At 33.1% G+C, this 24,169-nt stretch overlaps 2 protein-coding genes across 5 annotated transcripts; one reads left to right on the top strand and one right to left on the bottom strand.

The window, feature by feature from the left end:
• On the top strand, nucleotides 612–16,897 carry LOC109345119 (protease Do-like 7). 3 transcript variants are annotated; one of them, XM_019583928.1, is made up of 25 exons: nucleotides 626–1,137; nucleotides 1,374–1,444; nucleotides 2,605–2,739; nucleotides 3,374–3,432; nucleotides 3,519–3,555; nucleotides 4,000–4,125; nucleotides 4,263–4,352; nucleotides 5,348–5,413; nucleotides 5,509–5,565; nucleotides 5,653–5,718; nucleotides 6,453–6,560; nucleotides 7,529–7,609; nucleotides 8,078–8,127; nucleotides 8,499–8,664; nucleotides 9,466–9,978; nucleotides 11,375–11,557; nucleotides 11,641–11,746; nucleotides 12,233–12,403; nucleotides 12,499–12,578; nucleotides 13,308–13,388; nucleotides 13,964–14,191; nucleotides 15,002–15,223; nucleotides 15,382–15,539; nucleotides 16,164–16,275; nucleotides 16,628–16,897. In XM_019583928.1, exons 1-25 carry the CDS (start codon nucleotides 843–845, stop codon nucleotides 16,817–16,819), a joined length of 3,453 nt encoding a protein of 1,150 aa, XP_019439473.1. In that variant the 5' UTR covers nucleotides 626–842; the 3' UTR covers nucleotides 16,820–16,897. The 3 variants fall into 3 exon arrangements, with proteins under 3 accessions (XP_019439475.1, XP_019439473.1, XP_019439474.1); XM_019583929.1 differs by lacking the exon at nucleotides 13,308–13,388 and having other exon boundaries at nucleotides 628–1,137; XM_019583930.1 differs by lacking the exons at nucleotides 15,382–15,539; nucleotides 16,164–16,275; nucleotides 16,628–16,897 and adding an exon at nucleotides 14,647–14,699 and having other exon boundaries at nucleotides 612–1,137; nucleotides 15,002–15,117.
• On the bottom strand, nucleotides 17,862–19,138 carry LOC109345118 (arp2/3 complex-activating protein rickA-like). Of its 2 annotated transcripts, XR_002107389.1 has the most exons (2): nucleotides 18,156–19,138; nucleotides 17,862–18,063 (listed from the first exon to the last, which is right to left on the bottom strand). XR_002107389.1 is itself a non-coding variant. In XM_019583927.1 (1 exon), the coding sequence occupies exon 1, from the start codon at nucleotides 18,686–18,688 to the stop codon at nucleotides 18,209–18,211; it is 480 nt and encodes a 159-aa protein (XP_019439472.1). In that variant the 5' UTR covers nucleotides 18,689–19,138; the 3' UTR covers nucleotides 18,067–18,208. The 2 variants fall into 2 exon arrangements, 1 of the variants encoding a protein (XP_019439472.1); XM_019583927.1 differs by lacking the exon at nucleotides 17,862–18,063 and having other exon boundaries at nucleotides 18,067–19,138.

The raw sequence follows: 24,169 nt of genomic DNA, 5'->3' as shown, positions 1-24,169 counted from the left end.
TTTACTTGCACAACTGTAAGATATACAATGTTATATGAGAAAAAATATTGAGATAAAATGTCAATAAGAAAATAGACTCAATATAATAGATATGAAAATGTTATATACAATGAATAGACACATTAGACAATATATGACTATAAATAAATGCATTAGAGAGAAAGTAAAATATCTTCTATCGTAAAAAATTATAAATTGCACCTCATATGATTTGGACATGTCCACAAGAGACCAAGAGAAGTCAAGTCATGTGAAAAGAGTAAATCAGATGAAGATTAGTTCAATTATTAGAGAAATATAAAGACCATTAAAAATTATCATTAAAATAATCAAGAAAGACTTAAATATAAATGTTTTGTCGATAAACAAAATATTATTGTATCATTCTATTTATGTAAAAGAATAAAGAATTGATTGCCTATTTTGTTTCTAATCATCCCTATTACTCATTTAAATTTTTAATATAATAAATTAAAATAACAAAAATTGTTTTTGACTAGGCTGAGCTAGCATAGGGAAGAGCAAGGAAAGGACAAAATAATTGAAGCAAGAAAATGATGTGTGAGGAGTATGATTGGTTGATTATACAATTTCTTTCCAGTTTCCATGTTATTGCGTTTCTGACTTGCTCTTCTTCCCATAAACAAACACGTTCTTAACTCTCACTCTCTACCCTTACGGGTTAAGCACTAAGTAAAAACAAAACCAAACTTGTTTTCATTACCTTTGTACTCTTTACAAATATAACTCACTTTCTTCACTCTCCTTTTTCAATTTCAATCCAAAACCCTAACCTCACTATAACTCAAACTCAAGAAGAAGAAGAAAGAGGAGTAGTTGTAATGGGAGATCCAGTTGAGAGATTTGAATCGGAGGTTTTGGATTCCATAACCGTTATCAAGGTCGCTTCCGCTGATGAACTCTGTATGGAAATCGATCCGCCGTTAAGAGAAAACGTTGCCACCGCCGAGGACTGGCGGAAGGCTTTGGATAAAGTCGTACCTGCCGTCGTTGTCCTCCGCATCACTGGTTGCCGTGCTTTTGATACTGAGTCTGCCGGTGCTAGCTCCGCCACCGGCTTCATTGTTGACAAACGCCGCGGTATTATTCTCACCAATCGCCACGTTGTCAAGCCCGGTAAGTTACACTGTGTTCTAGTTAGTTTTAGAGTTTGAATTTGGAAGTTTTTTTGTTTCAGAAATTAGCTCTTTAACTGATTTAAAATATTATCACATTGTTGTTTTTAAGGATTTCAGTCAGTTATTAATTAAGTCATGCAATTTCGTACTGAATTTTACTGTTAAGATTCTTTTGCAGCTATATGTATCTTTTTAGCTTTATGTAATTGAGGTTGTGGTTTTTGTAATGTGTAGGACCTGTAGTTGCAGAAGCCATGTTTTTGAACCGTGAAGAGGTTCCAGTGCATCCTATATACAGAGATCCAGTGAGTGAAATTGTGACTTTTTTTGTTCTTGTTAAGTTTTTTTTAACAATTAGTTTGTTGATTTAGCTTTGATTTTCCATTTTGCTGCTAAGTACCATGGAGTAAATTGGCAATCTAGTGGAATTAGAATGAGAAATGTGACTTGGTTCTTACATTTTATTGGAATTTCGGTCATTTCTTTATGCATTAATCTTACTGTCAAGTGCTCCCTTACTCCCATGAACATGGACTACATGACAGGAGAAGTTCTAATGTATCTGATTAATGCTTTCAATTTGAGAATGGATATAGTGATTATGAAATCATATTTCAAATTTAATTCAAGGGTTTTGTTAAAGTATTGAATTCCCACATTGATTGAATATGTGAAGGATGAACAGTTTTGTGTAGTTAGGCAGGGCCACATGGTATGTTTCTATTAGATTATTAAGAGCCCTTTTGCTTAGGATTCTTAAAAAAGTGATTCTCCAAAATCGATTTTGGCAGAAATGTTATTCTGAATTCAACTTCTCTTTATCAAAAAAGAATCCAGCTTCTCCTAAAAGCTTAATCTCAGTATTTTCTCTTTCCAGATAAACATTTTAGTAAAGCCCATGTTAGAATTTAGAGGTGATTATTTTATCATGAAAAAACACTTTTTAAGACGAAAGCCCAAACCTAAATCTACTCTTAGAGCACAGGAAAATTGCTCGTAATAGGTACATACAAAAATATAACAAATAATTTGGTATATGCTTTTGCTTTTTTGATAACAAGTGTTTGTATTAAAGCCTCTGTATATGGTTATATTACCTAAGGTCAAATCGAGGATGAAGATAATATTGCTGTACAAATGAAGAGTATTTTATCATCTCAGGCCTGAAATTTCCCAATTTGTTTTGTTCTATTATACATTATCTTAATTTTTCCAAGAGCTTATTAGAGCTTTTCTTCTATGAAATAAAATTTGCATCTTGAACCTGCTAACCTGCTTACACTTTACTTGCTGTTTGCACATGTTTAAATTCTGAGTAATTATTGTGGCCTTCAAGGAGTTCTTGTTTTTAGTGTTATATTTTTTTATGCTCTTTTATTTGGGTTATTACTTATTGCTGAGAAATATTTTTGTTCCTCTTTCTCTGTGTGCTTATTGATGAAATCAATTACATATACTTTTGCAGGTGCATGATTTTGGGTTCTTTCGTTATGACCCAGGTGCTATACAATTTTTAAACTATGAGGAGATTCCTCTTGCTCCTGAGGCTGCTTCTGTTGGACTAGAAATCAGGGTTGTCGGTAATGATAGTGGTGAGAAGGTATTACCTTGATAATCACATTCATATTTTTGTCTTTGGGTTCCATGTTACCTGTTTTATGACTTATATGCCATGGACAAGCATGTTTCATACGATACTTCTATACCTCATTTTCTCCCATTTACACACTTGAATATTTTGTCCTAGCTGACTCTTTGAGGAAATCAGCTCCCTGATTTCTATGCTTATATATCCACACTTGTCAAATGGCTTATAGTTGATAATTATTTAGCTAACCGACCTAGTCAACAGAACTTTAGTGCAAAGCACAATGCTAATATTACTTATGGTCAGATATATGTATGTTAAATTATTCTTATCATATTCTGTTTTTAAGATACAACTGGTTGCACTCATTTCTATCGTCTATTGTTTTCAGTAAAATGTTAATGTTGTTCCAGTTATTGGCCTTTTGGTTTCTAAAATCTACTGATGGAAATGAATGTAGCCAGACAACTTTATCAAGTGCATCAACATTTATTTTTTTATTACTGGAACAATCAGTATCCTTTTCCTGGTTAAGTCACGTTCGTAACTGCCACATGCTTTTTATTGATGTAAAATGGATCATAACTTCTAAATATTGTCTTGGTTCCTTCTCCCTTTAAATTATATAGTGTTATTTTTATTTCAGGTTTCCATTTTGGCTGGTACTCTTGCTCGTTTGGACAGGGATGCTCCTCACTATAAGAAGTATGTTGTAGATATCTGTAATTTTTTTGTATGGCTCATTTCATGGACAGGTTGAATTTAGATGTTTAAACTATTATTTGATGCAGGGATTCTTACAATGACTTCAACACATTCTATATGCAAGTAAGTGGGTACAACAATTCATTAATTTATTCAAACTGTTCCTTCAAATTATGAGTATGTTCTTGTTATTTTATTTTTCCTTTATATTTTAGCACCCTTTAATTTCATTAATTGGTTGTATTAAAACTGTTTTGATGTCTGCAATCCCATACTAAGGGTTTCATCAGCTGTTTTTAGTTACCTTAAAACATGGAACTGATGGAAGTAAAGTTAAAAATGAAATTGGCTTCATTTGCTAAAAATGCTAGGCAAACAAAATTAGCCTTCGAGATAAAACCCATTTTGGGCCTTCAATTGGCAACGTAATTTGTAAATTGAATGGTTTTAAAGTCTCCTTGGGAAGTGGTTAACAATTACTTTACATAGTCAAAACCTTAGTATGAACGTGTGACAATTGTCCATTAGTTGATTGCAACTATATACCTACTGATTTTTGCTTTACAGGCAGCATCTGGGACCAAAGGAGGATCAAGTGGTTCCCCAGTTATAGATTGGTTAGGCAGAGCAGTGGCCTTGAATGCTGGGAGTAAGACATCAAGTGCATCAGCATTCTTTTTACCTCTAGAACGGGTGAGCTCTTGATATATATTCACTGAACCTGTTTGATCTTCCTCTAGTAATTAAGGAGAAGTCTGACACTTCTAGTGGGGATCAAATAATTCAATTTAGGACAAGTGAACAACTAAATGCAGTGATTTGCTTTTCAGGTTGTGAGGGCATTAAAGTTTCTTCAAGAGGGTAGTGAAACCTATGTTGAGAAATGGAAGGCTGTCTCTATACCTCGTGGTACACTTCAGGTTTGTCTTTGTCCTTATTGTTCGCAGATTCTTCATTTACATGGGTCTTGGATGTGCTTAATGAGCATATATATCCAAGAGCTGGTGTCAAGATGCTTGCTTTTTATAGATGATATTGTCCTAGTTAGAGAGTCAAAGAGGAAATAAATGGAAGCTAGAGACGTGGCCTGACTTTTGTTTAAGTAGAAATAAAACAGAACTTATGGAATGTAAGTTAGCAAGAAATACATTAATCTTAGCTCAGAGGTGAAAATTGGAGATCAAACTATACCTCACGTCATAATGTTTAAGTATCTTGGTTCAAACATACAAAATGATAGGGAAATAACACTGGTGATAGAAAGGAACCACTCAAGTTGAAGGGCGAATTTTACAGCATAGTTATAAAACTGGTAATGTTGCAAAAATGAGAATGTTGTGTTGGATGAGTAGACACATTAGGAATCATTGCATTAGAGAGAAAATTGGGGCATGGTTACATGTTATACGGTATGCGGGTTATCACTTTTTACGTTATTATTACAAGACTTTATGATGAACCGGTTTTGTGGTACATGGTACAGTGAATTCAGTATGCGACACATAGGGTAAATGAGTGAACGAAGTAAATATGAGTTGGGGTATCACCTATTGTAGAAAATATGGTAGAACTATGTTTTAGGTGGTTTGGACATGTGTGGAGAAGACCTATAGAAGCTTAAGTACATAGAGTAGATTGGATGAGGGTGGCCCAATTACTAGAGATAGAGGGACATCTGGAAAAACTACAGCCGAAAGAATTAAGGATATAGATTTCAATGGTTTGTTATGGACACAATTTATAATAGAACATTATTGTGTCCTTGCATCTTTAATCTGCTTGCTGCTCATAATTTTCTCTTCTCTTGTTGGATTAGGTGATTGTAAAGATTTTTTTTTCTTGGTTCTATAAATGGATGTTTCTCAATGAGATGGAGCAATCTTATTTTATTTCTATTTTGTAAAATATGATATAGGTGACATTTCTCCATAAAGGGTTTGATGAGACTCGTCGACTTGGCCTCAGAAGTGAGACAGAGCAGGTTGTTTTCTTTTATTGTTTCGTTACTATCTTTGTTGAGAAGCAGTTTCCTTTAAATATGCCCTGAATTTTTTACCCTGTTTTTGAATTATGTAGATAGTACGGCATGCTTCTCCAGCTGGGGAAACTGGAATGCTTGTTGTGGACTCTGTGGTAATAAGCAAATTTTACGCAGAATTCCATTTTTGTTGAGATTTTATTGCATTTTATTTCTTTGTCTTTAATCCTTCATTTGTTTAGGTGCCAGGTGGTCCTGGTCATAAGCATTTGGAACCGGGTGACATACTTGTTCGTGTGAATGGGGATGTAAGTTTGTCTGCAGGACCAATGCTATTTTCCCCCTTCAAATTCCTTTCCTATTTGCTTACTGTTCTCTCTTTGGTTCTCTGTTATTTTGTGTTTCTTATGGATTTAGTTTGAATATAGTCCTGGGCTCCTTGCTGAGCCTCTAGGGTATCTCTTTGACCTAAAAGAATTATAATTGGTTATAGTGGTCATGCTTGATTAAGGAGGGCCGGGAAACAGTTGTTAGAAGCCACTCATCTGGTTGGTATCCAGACTGCTGATTAGGATAACTATGCTTATGTAATATGACTAGGGGACTGCTATTTGGAAAAGTAAGATATATGAATGCATTTTATTACCATTTGTTGAAAAATACAAGTTTGAAAAAGCGAAAAAGACAATTTTGAAAAAGTAAAGCCAAGGTAATGCGAAGAAATAGAATGACATCCGTGTCATCCCCTTATCTATTATGTCAGTTTATTACTTATTACCTATTTGTTGAAAAATACAATTTTGAAGAAGTAAGGATTTCCAGAATTCTTAACTGAACCCCTTTTAATTTTCATAACTTGGTTGACTTCATCTTCTGCAAGTTTTCTCATGTTTTTTATGTGATTATTGGTTTCAATAATTACTTGCACCTGAAAGCTGCAAATGGGAAGACCTCATCTCTGCATACTGCTTGTGGTTGATATTAGATTCAGGAGCCACTTTCCTATCTGCTTTCTATAGCTTGACTCTGAAAATCATTTCAGGTCATTACACAATTCCTGAAACTGGAGACTATACTTGATGACAGTGTAAACAAGAATATTGAATTACAAATTGAAAGGGGTGGCACATCAAAGACACTATTATTATTGGTGAGATGTGTTTTGCTTGGATTGCATACTTTATTAGTACTTTTTGACATACACACCTAATTGCGTCTATATTATTTTTACCGAAAAAGTGCCTTCTAGTTTGTATTGGAAGAAAGAATGTTGGCACCATGGTGAGTCGCAATCAACTTGTAAACTGTAAAGTTCCTGAAGAGAGGGGTTGACAAAATCCTAACTGTGTAAAATAGTAAACAAATCAAAAGCATTCTAGGAAGCGCGCATTCGACATGGACACGACAGACACACATATAATATTAACATAAAACACACAAATCTTAAATTAAAAACAGGAGTTATGTTTTCAAAGTTAGCATGAATGATCATACACATAATAAAATGCTAACATTTATCTAATTATTATTGTATTTCCATCTATAACAGTATAAGAAATAAATAAATATGGAATGTTTTAAAATACAGTTAGGAATATCCGGAAGTGTATTTGAGGTGTTTGATATGAATAGGTAACACAGATGCAACAACTATTCTGAAGTATCCTTTATAAGAATGCATCATGAAGTTTGTACATTGTACATCCCTCTAACTTCTTCAAAACTTAGCATGAGATGCTCCAAAAATACAGGCATTCTTAAATTAGAAAGATAGCTTTAACAATTTAGTTTGAAAGTAATAGTGGTTAGTAAGTTTCTGAATCTTTTGCTATCCTCCAATCCTTTGGGCATGACCTGACATGTGAGCTGACCACCAATCACATTGCCACATGGATTAAAAAAGACCAACCCAGCCCAACACACATGGGACCACCCATGAAATAAGGACATTGTTGCCTCTGAAGTATTACTGAACAGAAGGAAACTAATAAAAAGATAAAAGTATTGCTGAGTTCCTTGGGTTCTAAGTTTGTATTATGAACCTGACTTGTTTTTGGACTGAACTCATGAATTAATGAAAATCCATTTTGTGCTATTGTTTTTTAATGTTAATTGCAGGTGCAAGACTTGCACTCAATAACTCCTGATTATTTCTTAGAAGTTAGTGGGGCAGTAATACATCCTCTTTCTTATCAGCAGGTTAGTTGGACTTAATTGGAATGTTGTGTATTTTATGTTGTCTTGTCTGAAGAAAACATAGTTGATATGATTTTGCTTTCTGTTGAGAGGGTGAAGGAGGTGACCATTTAAATGAAGAATTGTGTTTTGAATATTTACCATGTTCCTGATTAAAGAAATTAAATTCAGAGTAACCGATGCCTTTATTCTGTTGTTCCATTATTTTCTGCATGCCTGTCTTCTTTTAAGTTACTGTTTCATATAAATGGTAAACTTTTCATCTCTTACTTATGATAGTCTATCAGTTTGTTTCTTGTGGTTACAGCAACGCGTTATTTGGGCTTGTTATGATATTATACAGCACCTCATGTTCAATTCTTGTTCCAACTCCTAATATGTTAGCTCACCCCTCCCCAACGTTGCTTCTGTTACTCTTCTAATTTTGAGCTACCTCTCTTATGGTTTTGTTTATCATCTTCTTTAATGCAGGCTAGAAACTTCCGTTTCAATTGTGGTCTTGTTTATGTGACTGAACCAGGGTATGTATACCTAGATAAACATTGAATGTTCCAAACTTATAATTATTTATAGTGACATGCCACAGAAAATATTAGATATTGTAGTTCATAAGGTTAGGTTATGCTTATGAAGGTTATAATTAGATCCAGGTGAAATCCTTAATTTGTTATAGTTTTTTGATCATCCAGAAAGCTTTGTCTCTTGTATATATAAGAGCTTCTAAAAGTTAACCATTTGAGAAGTTCCCAATTAACCTACGGTCTAGCATCACTTGTCCCGTCCGTTATGTGCAACTGTTGTTCTAGGAGGGAGAGGTTTCCTTGAGAGGTTTATTTAACATTTTGGTATATAGGATGTGTTTTCTGAGGATGTGGTAATTACCTTTTTGCAGATATATGCTCTTTAGAGCAGGAGTTCCTCGACATGCAATAATTAAGAAGTTTGCTGGTCAAGAAATATCTTGTCTTGAGGAACTCATATCAGTTCTCTCTCAGCTATCTAGGGGTGTTCGAGTACCATTGGAGTATATAAGCTACATGGATCGTCATCGAAGGAAGGTAATATTTGTTATGCATTCAGCATGTATGGCATTAAATGAGTGTATATGATCAGATAGTGGTGATTTAAGAGGTCATCTTATGTGAAACAACTGAGATGCTTACTTGGATATTTTAAGGGTTGTCCAGCCCATTAATATGTTTCAGGAATTTCATACTCATTAAGTGGATGACCCTCTAAATGTCCAAGGAAGTATCTAGGTCGACATGCATAGGATATCTGATGGCCAACTAGGCCTTGCTGTGAGAATGTAAGAATTAATTCTAACACCTTTGAGATATTACCATTTTGATGTAAGAATTTAACAACTAATTCTAAAATCTAGATCGACAACTAATGATGAGATATTACCATTTTGATGTGAGTGCAATTTCAAATAAATTAGTAAGTAGAAAAATAGTCTATAATTTTGTATGACAGATATCTTATGGTATGTTAATCTTATAGACATAAAATTTTACAAGCATGATATACATGTGAGCTTTTGATACAAGGGGATTTCATGAAATGTTTATGGTATGTCAGTGGATAGATTCGTGGTGCTCACTGCTCAGTGTCACTACTACATAAGTGTTCGGTGTTGCATGTTCCTGTTGTTGCAGATTAATTATCATCCTTTGTTCCTGTGATAATTGAACTTCAAAAATAGGTTGACAATTGACATGATAAGATTTTATTGTTAGATTAAGTGGTATATTTATACATGCATATATCTGTTCTCCTTTGGTGCTTCAGTGCACTGGTGTCTCTTCAAGATATATCTGCTGATTTTATTTCTTGAACTTATCTGATGCCTGCAGTCTGTGTTGGTGACGGTTGATCGCCATGAATGGTATGCACCTCCTCAGATATACACTCGTGATGACAGTACTGGCCTCTGGATTGCTAAGCCTGCTTTTCAGTCCAATTCCCTTTTTCTATCATCTGGTGTTACAGATTTTGGAAATCTTGCCAGACAGCCAGTTTCACTAACTGAAGAGCATGCTTGTGGGGAAAATGTTTCTGAAGATAACAATCAGGAGTTGGTTGATGGTGTCACTAGCTTGGAAACCAATCATGAAGATCCTTCAGCGTATGCATCTCATCAGAATGTGTCTGATGGTTTGGCCAAAAAACGAAGAGTTGAGGAATGTTTATCTGCTGATGGAAGTGTTGTTACTGATTTATCCTTAAATGGAACTGGGGAAGCTAAGCTAGAAAAATCAAGTGCCTTGCAGGATGACGTGTTAATGGACTATCAAGGTGCAACTGCCGCAGCAGCAAATGCATCATTTTCTGAACGTGTAATTGAGCCTACTCTTGTAATGCTTGAGGTATTGTTTTATAAACTTCATAACAATTTTGATTGGGGTGGTTTTACTGAAATGCATAGTACAGGCCATGTATTTTGCTTAAATGATATGATATGGGGTATCCTCCTTCAGTTTCAAGATGTCCTCATTAAAAATTAATATGTTTACAAATTTAATTGTTCTTTTTTTGGGTGCCAGATGAGTCCCATTTTTATAAAAAAGAACAGTATATATTCCTTTAAACAAATATCAAAGTTTAACTTTCCTAATAGGTTTAAGAGGAGTTTCAGTTCGTTCATTCCTACCTGTTTTCTGGTTTAATCGGACACTATTTTTAATTTATTATAAACATTTTAATCAGACTATATGTACTTTATATAGTCTGGCATATCCTATAATTTTTAACTGATGGAGATCTGGTACCTTACATGAGTACCTATGTCTTCTTCTGTTAGTATTATATCTCACTGATCATGCTTATATATGATCAATGAGTTATGTTTTTTAGACTTTCAAAATCTGTTTTGTATATATGCAAGATTATTGGCAGCCAAATTGAATGGGTATGGGTCAGTATGAGTATTGTATAGGAAATGTCCCAGACACAACAATTTTTTGAAGAATCTATAAAGCTCTACAACAGAATACATATTTAAAAAAGTTCATATACATAAGAAAGTAGTATGCAATATATTATCTTGTATACTGGGCCACCCTTTTTATATTTTTTCATGTAAAGTACAATAAGTGAACAAAAATGAATGTTTTGGAGGCTTTCAAACATGTCCTATTAGATTATCAGTGGGGTGTGTGGAGCTTTCTCTTCTCTATTTTCACAAGAAAGTTCCAATGTCGTAGATGCTTCTGTTTTCTAATCCCTCAGCTAAGTTTAGCTTTTATTAGGTAACTTGTAATGGATGCCTGGGCCAAGGAATTTTCATATTATGTCTGAAAATTATCTGTTTTGTATTTGGTTCAAGACGATGTGTAGCGATTACTGCTTCAACTTTCTGTTTCTAGATGAAGTAGTTCTTCTCAGAGTTTGGCCGAGATCACTTGCGAGAAAGTGATCAGAGATGGCTGAATTACATTCTCCGGTAATGGCGACAGTGACGACAACGAATTCGCAGCGTGAGTATCCTCCATGGAAATCAGGATCTAAAAGCTCTTGATACCATATTAGAATTCCCGAATAGTGATGAGAGAAGAGAGAAAACGGAAGACAGCGAGAAGAGTAACCGATTCTGTTATTAGAATTTCAGAATATAATGTAACAGAATACAGCTGGCCATATCTCGCTGCTTTTAACTAATTATAAGCTACATGATTTACACTACACTAAGACTGCGTTTTATATGATTCTTAATTATTCTTACCATGTGAAATTTGTTAAACTTAAATCCTGTGGGATATGCAGGTTCATGTTCCTCCATCTTGTATGCTTGATGGTGTTCATTCACAGCACTTTTTCGGAACTGGTGTCATAATATATCACTCTCAAGATATGGGATTAGTTGCAGTTGACAAGAACACAGTTGCAATATCTGCCTCGGATGTGATGCTATCCTTTGCTGCTTTCCCAGTTGAAATTCCAGGAGAGGTATGTCTTTTTCAATGAATGGAACTGTAATAAACATGAACACTGTCCTTTAGCTTATTGTCCCTATTTCATTCAACGTGCAGGTGGTATTTCTCCATCCTGTTCATAATTATGCTCTCATATCATATGATCCTTCTGCTTTGGGACCTGTTGGTGCTTCAGTGATTCGTGCTGCAGAGTTACTCCCAGGTATGTTTTTTTGACATTGTAATTGCTAACTTTTACTGTTTAATGAAGCATCGTCCTGTCTAGATTTGAGATAAGATAACTGGCTCTTTCTGGGTACTGATAGAAAAATAAACTGGGAAAAAATGTTTTATGAGTTGTTGTTACTGTGAAGCTCAAATCTTTCAGTCCCCTTTAAGTCAAGGAATACTTAACCAGTGAAATTAGCATGATAAGGTTGGACATGATTAACTTTGTGCAAACTTATTACTATAAATTTTTGTAGTTGATTCTTTATAGTTTTACTTTGTCATGTCGAACTTAATTGATTTTTATACATGGTTAAATCACTGTCAAGGTTTGAGGGAACATTTAAAGGTAAAATGAGATTTTATCTCAAGAATGAAGACTTCCCAAGATTAGAGAAGGCAGAGTTTCATGGGCACATGCACTTTCACAATCATGTTTCCATATTAAGGAAATACTCATGTAGTACATTTTTTTGTCCAGAGCCGGCATTACGTCGAGGGGATTCTGTCTACCTTGTGGGATTGAGTAGAAGCCTTCAAGCAACTTCTAGAAAATCTGTTGTTACCAATCCTTGTGCTGCAGTAAATATAGGATCAGCTGATTCACCACGTTACAGAGCAACCAATATGGAAGTAATTGAGCTTGATACTGGTAAATTTGTTTGCTTCTATTTTTTCAAACTAACATGTTAGTATGTTACTCCTACAACGAGTAAAATACCTGGCTCTTTGTATGTTGAAATACAGATTTTGGTAGTACATTTTCGGGTGTGCTAACAGACGAACAAGGCAGGGTCCAAGCTATATGGGGAAGCTTCTCTACTCAGGTTTCTACTCTTATTATATGCTTGCTGGGGTGGATCTGGACATTTTCCATGGGGCCAAACAGACAAACAAATTAAATTAGATGATAAAACTAATTCTTCTTAGAGACATTAATAAAAAACCATTAAGCTTTCTCCAAACAAACAACTTACGATTTCCTGAGAGTTCATTCTTTGTCATATATTCATGCCTTTTTTACCAATGATCAAGAATTTCAATCTTTTATGCTCCTTTTTTCAATATGAAATTACTTTTAGCACAAGATTGGATTGGGACTGGGAAATGGCTACATTATATAATTTCTGCATCAGGGTGTGATAGAGGTTTTATTAGGAACTGCTCTTGGATCTTTTAGTAAAGTTGGTTAATTGACACCAATAATTTTTTTATGCTTTTGGAGAATAGAGGCTTAGGGGGAGACTGTTCTATTTCTAGATCAAGGCATGCAACAAGCCCTAAGAAGAGCTTATAGTGGTACCTATAGATGACCTACTAATGAAGGACCACTATGAAGAGTCAAGCCAAGACCATTGTATCGAACTCAGTTTTATCTACCTCACTATTAATCTAAATATAAATTAAAGATAAGAATAGTGTTTATCAATATATCATATGAATCCATGATAATAAGTAAAATTCACTAATCATAGACTTCAAACAATGTGTGGTAGTTTTTGGGTTTTCCATTTGATTGATACAAACCCTAACTTAAAACAGTTGTATCGTCGTAGAAGGTAAAGAGAAGAAAGGTGAAAACTGGAAAGAGACGAGAGAAGACAAATTTTACTCGAACTTCAATAGGCTACCTGATGGTGGGTTGGTCCTTGAAATCTATATGGCATTGTTCCTTTTTAATTAAAAATCTAATATTAATTAAGAAATGCCTTTGATTGTTTTGAAATAACGTGGCTTTTATAAATGTGAATCACAAACCTCTGAAGTTGAAGAATAATATAATTTCATAAATACTAGTTTCTAAGCAGGTCTGTGTAAGTCTAAGAAAGATTTGTATGTGATTTTTCTATTTTCTAGATGTGTGTGGTTGGGTGAGTGCAGTGTAAAATGGTTGAAAGTAGAGTAGGAAAAATGAAGATGAATTTGGCATTTTAATTTTGACTTAGTGGTGCTTTTAGTTCCTGGTGAGGGACTAATCGTGCACTATTCTTAGGAATTAAAAGTGAATAAAATTTGAATAAGGACTAAATAAAAAAGTCATATTTACAAATTACAGAACCCAAAACTTTATTTATACCTTTTTAAATAGTAAATATATAGAACCTTTTTATTGTGAAAGGTAGGGGTGAGGTTATATATTGAATCCTGACTGTTTGTGAAATAACATGCTTTATTCATTTATTTATGTGGATGCTTAAATCCCCCATATCAGGTGAAATTTGGTTGCAGTACGTCAGAAGATCATCAATTTGTGAGGGGTATACCAATTTATGCAATAAGTCAGGTCCTCGACATTATTGTATCTGGTGCAAATGGGCCACCTCGTCTCATAAATGGTGTCAAAAAGCCTATGCCGCTTTTGAGAATTTTAGAGGTAGAACTTTATCCAACATTGCTTTCAAAGGCTCGGAATTTCGGATTAAGTGATAACTGGATTCAGGTATAGATCTTGCTGTTTTAGTTTGCATGTCAATCTTTATGATATTTCTTTCATTTTTATATGCAAGAATGCAAAATGGCAGTCTTCTATATTCATGATGACCTATCCATGGAGGAAGTGAAGATTTTATTCCTTCTGCTAATGAACCAGATCTTAGGTTCTAGTCTAGCCCTCCATTCAATTGATAAGTTATTAGCAATGCTGAGATTTGTTAGAGACACTTTTGGTCCTGATTGAAGATCAAGTTGTTATGCTTTGAGAAGTTTATTCACTAGTCACTAATCATCTGTTGTATGGATTGTGTGTGTGAACCTTAGTATAAGATCTATCAAGTAATCTTTGTAATATTCACTGTCACATGGCAAAAAAGTCTTTGATACTTTAGCAACACTGACTGTTGGACTTCAGTGTAGTATGTATCAAATTAATATTTAAGCAGAGTGTTGGGTGGGTAGGTACTCAAAGCCTGGCGGAGGGAGTTGCTTTTCTTCTAGAAACAAGATTAAAAGTAAGTTTAGTTTAGGAACAATTTCTAAACAGGTCAGTGTAACTCACTAAACTGGTTTTGGTGGTTTTGTTCTGGAATGAAATTATGGGTTGGTAATGGTGAGTTGTCTTCAGCTTTCCTGTTGTATCTTTTGTCTATCTTTACTTAAAAAATAATCCAAACAAGACAAAAATTTATAATATCTACTGTTAATCAGTAGATGGGTGAATATATTTGCATAACTTTCACTTATTGATAGAACTAGTTTTGATATTGCTATGGTCATGATTTGGTATTAATGGTTATTCATTGCATTATTGTAGGCACTAGTTAAGAAAGACCCAATAAGACGTCAGGTTTTACGTGTCAAAGGTTGTTTTGCTGGTTCAAAAGCTGAGAATCTTTTAGAACAAGGAGACATGGTTTTAGCCATCAATAAAGAACCAGTCACATGCTTCCGTGACATTGAAAATGCTTGCCAAGCTTTAGACAAATCTTATGATGGTGACAATTATGGAAAAGTTCATATGACAATTTTCCGGCAGGTATGTGAGAATAAACCCTTCGCTGACAGAAGTACTTTTTATTTCTTTCTTTTGATGGAGAATTTATGGAGCCTGCTGAATGATCTTGTTTTCACATTGCCTTCTTTATTGAGGCACATGGATTATGCCTTAATGATTGATTTGGGTGGTTATGTCAGGGACAAGAGGTTGAGCTTCTTGTAGGAACAGATGTTAGGGATGGAAATGGTACAACTCGTGCAATTAATTGGTGTGGTTGTATTGTTCAAGATTCACATCCAGCAGTACGTGCTCTTGGATTTCTTCCTGAAGAAGGTCACGGCGTATATGTGGCAAGGTACGATTTTAACTTTGTGCTTGCAAAATTTTAATTCTGCAGAAGTGCCTAATTAATGGATAGTATCATAGTAGAACTGTGGGTTGTTTATGTTGCAATTGTATGAGGGCCTACAGTAGAAGTTAGCAAGCCCATGTTGATCCTTTATGCTTACAATTTTGTCATATCAACTGCATGTAAGGTCTATAGGTATAATATGGCATATTTATCCAACATCTTCACTCAACTTCCCATCAGAATTCTCTTAATGTATATGCTTACTCTTAATTATAGAAGAGAAAAAAAATGTATGCATTGACAGTATATGAGTTTTATGTATTGTCATTGCATCATTTACCATTCATATTTAATCATTATTAACTCTTCAAAAAAAGTAATCCAAATGAATGGTGGATGATGTAGGAACTAAAACCAAAAAGGCATAACTTTCATGAACTAAAATCTTAAACAAACCTATAGAGCTTGAGCACTTGTTATGATACATATGCACTACATCACATAATTTGTTCATGTACCACTCTGCTTTGTGCACCAATAACCGTGCTTCAAAAACTTGCACCTGCTTTTGCTCGCACTGCATACTTGTAACTTTGCATCTGCTTACTAAATTTGTGGAATTCACAGGTGGTGTCATGGGAGTCCTGTACACAGATATGGTCTATATGCTCTTCAGTGGATAGTTGAAATTAATGGAAAACCAACTCCAAATTTAGATTCTTTCATTGATGTGACAAAGGTACTGAATGTACTACGCACATGTTGTGTATCTACCACCCTTTTCTTCCTTTATGTATGACATAATACAATGTAGGCACTTACTTTGAATACAATAGAATGCATTAAATGTGTACATGCCTCCATCAACTGTACATGTTCATGATATAGCATTATGGTTTATTTACAAGAATCCTCTCCAAAGAAGTTATTGTTTTTACTGATAAAAATGTCATTTCATTATAAATAAAATTATAAAAGTGTCATAGCTGTTATTTTTATGCATATTTTATACCTAAGACCAATCAAAGATTCCTTTTTTTGCATTCTCTTGAGTTATAAATGCATCATAATTATTTCTTGAATGTTGGCAGGAACTTGAGCACGGAGAGTTTGTTCGAGTAAAGACAATTCACCTCAATGGGAAGCCACGAGTGATGACATTGAAGCAAGATTTGCACTACTGGCCTACGTGGGAATTGAGATTTGATCCAGACACTGCAATTTGGCATCGTAATATAATTAAGTCTTTGAACTGCACCACTACTGCGGTGGTGCAGATTTGATGCTCTTTTATTCATTACATATATTATTACATTGCTATGATTGGTAATAACGTATACAAGGGAATCAATTGAGACTGATAATGAGTTCTAATACCATCTTACTGAAATGATCTCAACATTTTCATTAATGATTGAATAGCTATATATATATTGATGAAACATGTTTTATGTTTTCTAGAAAAGGGTAATCAATCACTCTAAAAACTTAGTTGATTAAGAACTCTTAAGTTTGAAATACATTGAAACCCCAAGCAAGGTGATCTACTATTCCATAGTAATAATAGATTTAACTACTGATTTTAAAAATATTAAGTTGTCTGAGGTCACATGATCAATTCTCATACAATGTATAAAGAGTTCACAATAGAATATTAGTACTTCTCATGATATTGGTACCTTTATCGACTATAAGCATAGAACTTAATTTTACAGTAAAATATCAAAGTCCACTTTTAAAAACATGTAGGTTATTTTCTATAACAACTCATGCATATTTTAGAAAGAGTAAGGATCCTCTTCATTAATGAAGAGACAAGACAAGTGTTATAAAATGATATAGACACTTTTATTCTTTTATTTACTATGAAATTACATTTTTGTCATTGAAAATATGAGAATAAATAACTAATTGTTTCTCCATTATCTTTCTTCTTTTAGAAAAATGTTGAGCTCCCATGCCATATCATATTATATCTTATACAACAAATTAAGCATTAAATATATTTGTATTGTTAGTTTAAAGTTTTTCAACGTTGGTGTATAATGTATTATTCATGCGTAATATTTTTAATCAAAAATTAATGATTGTTAACACATGAATAATGCTCTAACATTATCACTATATAAACTATTTTAGCAAAGATTATTGCTCAGATATTATAGTCAAGCTTCTAAATCTTGACACATGCTGAACTTGGTTTATTGCCATCAAGATAATTCTGGAATAAACATTCGAAGTGAAAGCATTGATGAAAGGAAAACATAAACATCAATGGGAAGCCACGAGTCATGACATTGAATGCAAGAACATATCTGAATTAAATATAATCGTAAAGGATAATGAGAAAGAATAGGTAAAGACTTAAACATCAATGAATCCTAGTTAATTCGCAGCATTCCAAAGGCTATAAATTCACGTCCTGGTTTTGCCGTATACAATTATTATAAGATAGGCTATAAATTTGAATTATTCTGCCTTACCTATTTGAGTTTTCATGTACGTTACTTTATACCAGGAAACTTAACTGCATGAAAATTTCAAAATACAATAGATTGAGTAGGATAAAGTGAAAAACATATCAAAAAATGTGAAGATGAATAAGGAAGAGAAACAAACATTCAAACTAAACTTGCTTAAAAGTTCTTCAGAATAGTTAACTTCATGAAGCCTCACCCAAATGCAAATAGCATTGTTATTGAGAGTAATCCCAAACCAACCAAAACCAGAAACCCTGCAGCTATGTTTTCAGCTCCTGAGTAATAATAAATCCAAGTATATGGTTTAGCTGGGTTTGCATTTCCTGGCACAGGAACATATATGAACCTTGGTGGTGGTGGTGGCCGCGGAGAAGGGTTGCAATTGCCTGGACATGATGGAAGCTTGGGAGGTGGTGGTGGTAGTGGCGGTGGTGATGGTGGTGGTGCACAAGGTTGTGGTAGAGGAGGAGGAGGGGGAGGAGGAGGAGGAGATTGCTCGCCGCAGATGTCTCCACAAGGACATGATTCACACTTGATTTCAGTGTCTGGTGGTTGGTCTAATTTCTTAGAAGATGTTATGGCCTCAACTTGAGATGAAAAAGAAATGAATAAAAGGAATAGCATTATTATTGTAAGCTTTTGTTCACTCCAACTCACTGTTGGAGACACCATTGTTTGAGTAGTATGGACTTGGAATTTACTCCTTTTGAGTCAATGTATAGATGAGAGAGAATTTGAGAATATAAGTAAGGATATAAAACAGTAGGAATTGCTGATGGTTTTGCAAGCCTTATGTTTAGTGCATGAGTGGTGTGATAAAGAAAATGTCATACATTAGCATTAAGTAACTTTGGTCACAGGATATATATGTGAATAAAAATGACATGGGTCTAGTTATAATATGTGAGGTGTGTTTTTGTAAGTATGTGTTTGTAACAATATTGTTTTGGAAAGAGGGGTAAGGGGAATTTGGTTTAGTTAGTTCATTTGATGGGTGTTTCAGTAATGTTGATAATGAAATACATGTGGTTGTTGTTAGTGTAGGTGACCTTGTGTAGATTCTTTCAATTGGGGGGTTGAGAAATAAGTTTAGTCAATCTTTTTTGTTGAGAGTTTAGTGAGAAAATGTTAGATTCTGAGAAGGGTTAATTTTATATTGATGAACTATATGCTGCAAAATTCCCACTAGCAAGTAGCAGCATATGGTGTTCTTATTCCATGTACTTTTGTTGAAGCATAAGAATACTTGCTTTTGCATGAGGTAAGGTGATTCTCTCCCTCCATTATGCTATTTAACTTTCTTGGCTATTGCATGAGATAATAAAGTTCATGAGGCTTCTTTTTTTTCATTTTGTCTAAACCAGAGTGGAAAGAATCTTCTCCAATAATTGAAAAGAAAATTATCATTTTCACATTTACACATAAGGATAAAAATGTCATTTCATTATATCTCATATAAAAGTGTCAGCTCATATTATTTTTCCTCTTATTTTGGGTGTACTTATCTCTTTATTAACGAAGAGCTATGAAGCACAAATTCGTCAAAAACTCTCACGTGTCGGTGTCCGACACGGATACGCTCGGATTCGCGAAGGATACGTATCCATAGAGTATCCAAAAATTAAAAAAATAAAATTAAATAAATAAATATTAAGACACGTATCCGATTCATTTTCAATAAAATATAGGATATATAAATTCGTTTTCAGTAAAGTATAGGATATATAGATTTATTTCCAATAAAACAGGATAAGATAGATTCTTTTCCAATAAAACATGATAAGATAGATTCGTTTCCAATAAAACATGATAAAATATATCCGTTTTCATTAAAATATGATAAGATATATTTGTTATGGAGGGCAATAATTTTAGAATATATTCGTTTTCATTAAAATATGATAAGATAGATTTGTTATGGGGGCAACGATTTTAAATTTTCATTATATTTTTTACTTTGGATATTTTAATTTACACTTATAATTTTATCATATTTTATGTGTTTTTATTATTTTATACGCGTATCCCTGAACGTATCGTATCCTGTATTTTAGAAAAATGCGTATCGACGTATTGGATACATATCGTACCTGACACACGTATCAGTATTTGTGCTTCATAGTCGAAGAGGATCCTAACTCACTTGAGACCTCGAACATTCTGATGACCTAAACATTTCTAACTATTGTTTTTGTCAATGGGCAAGATTCAAACTTAAAACAATGTATACTAACTTCTACTTCGCAATTATTGATGCAATATTTAAATGAATCTCACAAAGACAACATAAACCTAGAAGTTGATAGTTAATCTTGATGTATTACATAGAAAATATGAGGAAATTAAATGAACTAGTACCACCTATCAATTATTAGTCTTTTCTCATTTGCTTCGGGATGTGGGAAACAAGTTAATTGCTATTAACTTTGCTTTGCATCTCTACTCTATAATAATAGAATTCCTCCTGCACTTTGCATAAGTTGCGAAGCTGGCACTACTCTTTCCCTCACATGACCAATTATTGGAACCTTAGTTAATTTAATGTAACCTGCACTTTTCATAGAAGTATCTTATAATTATTGTTTTCTTACCAAATTTTCATAGTATTCCTTAGGCAATGCGCACTATTTTCTCAATAGCATTGTATCTAAACAGTATATATACATATATGAAATGATGGAGTTTGGAGTTATCACAGTTTCTAATCAAACCATATAGATTTTTATCAAACCATAAAGATTTTGATTTCTGCAGTATGTATGAAGAACCTGTTATGGGGTAACACATTAAGAAAGGAATCACATACCCAGAATATGATCGAAAAAGTGTACTCTTCTTATATTATAAACCTTTTTCTTGGACACTATGAGCCATTCCTTTTCTACCTCTTCATAATTCTTTTCTACTTCCACTTGAAGTTGCATGGCAACCATTCATGTACTATTAGAGTCTTCATCTAAATCATATTTATCAAAGACAAATTTAAAATCACAAAATATGAGCATGAAACAAAAGCTATACTAATAATATGGATGGTGAAGGATTGTAAGCAATATTAATGAATTGAATAAGGGCTAAAACTTTTTCTCAAAGTATTGTAAGAAGTTTTCACTTTTTTCTTTCTAAATTTATATAAACACGTGTGCATGATGATAAATCATGTTTCTTTTTTTCATTTCAAGGGCAAAAATATAATTCTATTATAAATAAAAAATAAAAGTGTCATAATATTTTTTTTTTTTAATATTTGTCTCTCTAGTATTGAAAAAGTTAACTCTTATAAATTGTAATTATGCATAAATCATAATGTTCTTCATATTATATTTTCCTCTTATTTTTTAATATTTTTTATGGCATTTTATTTGCATTCTTACACGTAAACACACTTTTACACTTGGAGAATTTATTCTGTCTTTACAGGTAGGAAAGATGAAGGTATTAGATGCTCAATGTTTATGTTGGGAGCATTGAATATTGATTGCTCTTTTTTTTTTTTTGGCAACCACAAAATGGCTTCAATTGGTTCATTTGCCATCTAGATTTATGTAACATGGTATAGAACATTTTTTTTGGAAGAGATAGTATAGAACATTAAGTGGTTGAGAAAGAGAGGGAAAAGGTTATCAAATGGAATCCAATCTCATTTACTAGTGATTGAGAAGTCTCATTGATTTCAATTTTCCTTCTTTTTATTGCTTATAATCTTTTTAAGCTTAATATATGTTAGAATAATCGATTTAAATTTCCAAACTCTAAAATGTGTGGATTTGAAATTGGGACTTTGGAATTACCTTTTCACTTATAGAGGAACTAACATTCACCTTTCAAAGCGGAGGATCACATATTGGAAATTAAAGAAGCAAATGATTTTGAGTTATTTATGCTTGGAAGAAGGCAACCCATTTCCATATAGAGATTGAGGTGAATGATACTCCTCTCCGATAATGAAGAGAAAAATAATTGATTTTGTACTTAATTTCAATAAGATAAATGTTATATCATTATATTTTAAGAAATAAAAATGTCACATCACATTATTTTTTCTTTTACTTTTTGATGTATTATCCTCTCTATTATTGGAAAGGATCCTAAGCTCAATGAGGTTGTGAAGATGTAGAGCAACCCCAAGCCATAGGGTCGTGGCTCCAAGCAGGGGATGTGAGAGGATCCCTTGTGATAGGAGAGTCATTTCTTATAACCTTATAACTCTTGAGTGAGGGGCTAATTAAAGTTTGTTGGGTGATAGGCTGAGTTTATTTTTGGTATATTTAATTTAATGAATCTTAATATCTGGTTATCTATTTCTCTCAACAAATGTTGGTTATAGAAATTGAACCTTTGACTTTTGACTTAATATGATACATGAGAATTTAGTAAACTTTACATCAAGGAACAATTGCTCCTAGTTGTGTGATAGGGTAAGTTTGCACAATTCTCCATAAAACTTATACTCTTTGATGAATGAATATCTCCTACTTTTGGTGTTTTATTTGTGTATCAATCTAATTAAAAAGTGACACCTAAGAAAAAGAAACATAATAAAAATACAAAATAAATTTTTATATTATTTAATAAAATGTTATTGACTTAGAATATAAATTTTTTGGAGCATCTAACCTTTTTGCTTAGCATGTTAAATTATGTTGTTCCCGCTATTTTCAACATTATGTGGTTTTGGGCATTGTGTTTTCTCCAACAATATATATGGTTTGGGTATTGCATGGTTTTTTATAGGCAACTATATTTTTTTGTCGGAGAGGAAGAGATAACGCACTTCCAAAAATTTAAACCTACATCGTAGTTCATGAACTACAATTCTAATCACTCTGGAGAAAATGAGTATTCTATGATTAATTTGACAAAAATATTATTTTCACAGCTATGGTTAATAACTTTTCATGTAAAACGTATGAACTTACAATATTTGCATTTGTATAATGTTACAACTTACAACTAGGTATTAAATATAATTAATGTAGTAAGGTTTTAATTATTTTGTCAATTAAGAATCATTTGCTCACCATCACTACGGTTCACTGCGAAACACACACTCATAATCTAAAGTGTGATCTGCATAGCTACAAAGGGGAGAGGAAGAGGAAAAGTATAAGATGCATTCATCATAAGCATCATCTTTCTCTCTTAGACTTTATTTCTTGGATCTTATATTGACATAAAACCAATGGGTTGCTCAAGTAGTGGTGATGATGCTAATGGTCTTGACATCTTCAATAATGAATCTTCTAATTAAAATAAGTGGTGTCATTTTCTTCTTAACAAGATGTGGAATTTGTTTATACGAAGTATATATACCTCTATAAAGGGATTTTGGTTAAATATATCTTCTGAAGAATATATTATTTAATTTTACCATGCTCACCTGAGGGAACTCCTTTACCACCATTATCATCTACTTGAAGACACTTTCAACTAAAAGTGAAAAATTGTCCTACAAAGATTAAAACTAAGTTGAAAGAAGATGGACTATGGTATTTCCAAAAAGTTTAACCCAACCACCCTAATGAGATTAGCACTACAAAGGCTAGGTTGTTTAGGACTAATTATATGGTACACATTTACTATTCCACAGTTTGTGTCACTTCATGTGTCATAAATTATGATTGGTCAGAAAAATATATTTAAGTTAAAATTTAATTATTAAATATTTTTCTAATCAATCATAAGCTTATGTCACATGGAGTAGCATAAATTATAGGACAACAAATATGCTCCCAAACTTTAACGTGAGGATGCCTGTGAAGTAGTAGAGAACAATCCAAATCAACATGGTGCAAGAGGTGAGGATTAACAAGACTAAGCAGTCCAGGTCTTAATCTAAAGTTTAGATGAAATAATAATATTTAATTATAACTATAATTAAAATTATTTATTTAACAATGAAATATATATATATATATATAATTGTTTTAAAACAATATATCAATTTTTCCCTCATGTTTTTTGATCTTCTAGTTTGGTCTTTCATAAATTAAGAATTCAAAATGGTCATTAAAAAACTTCAAATGTGAGTTAAATTAGTCATTTTTAGTATGTTTTACAAAACATGATATATAGTAATTTGACTAAAAATGAACTAATTTGACCCACATTTGAAATTTTTGGGACTATTTTGGTGTTTTCAATTTTTGATGA

This window comes from Lupinus angustifolius, chromosome LG04 (assembly GCF_001865875.1).
Source record: "Lupinus angustifolius cultivar Tanjil chromosome LG04, LupAngTanjil_v1.0, whole genome shotgun sequence".
NCBI classification, from domain to species: Eukaryota; Viridiplantae; Streptophyta; class Magnoliopsida; order Fabales; family Fabaceae; genus Lupinus; species Lupinus angustifolius.
This window is presented reverse-complemented; position numbering and strand designations above follow the sequence as displayed.

What these genes read in the sequence shown, in the direction of transcription:
- LOC109345119 (XM_019583928.1), top strand. Translation starts at nt 843, where the DNA reads ATGGGAGATCCAGTTGAGAGATTTGAATCGGAGGTTTTGGATTCCATA. An exon ending in TCAACACATTCTATATGCAA is followed by an intron (nt 3,556 to 3,999) that starts GTAAGTGGGTAC and finishes TTTGCTTTACAG; the next exon opens with GCAGCATCTGGGACCAAAGG. An exon ending in ATCCTCTTTCTTATCAGCAG is followed by an intron (nt 7,610 to 8,077) that starts GTTAGTTGGACT and finishes TCTTTAATGCAG; the next exon opens with GCTAGAAACTTCCGTTTCAA.
- LOC109345118 (XM_019583927.1), bottom strand. Translation starts at nt 18,688, where the DNA reads ATGGTGTCTCCAACAGTGAGTTGGAGTGAACAAAAGCTTACAATAATA.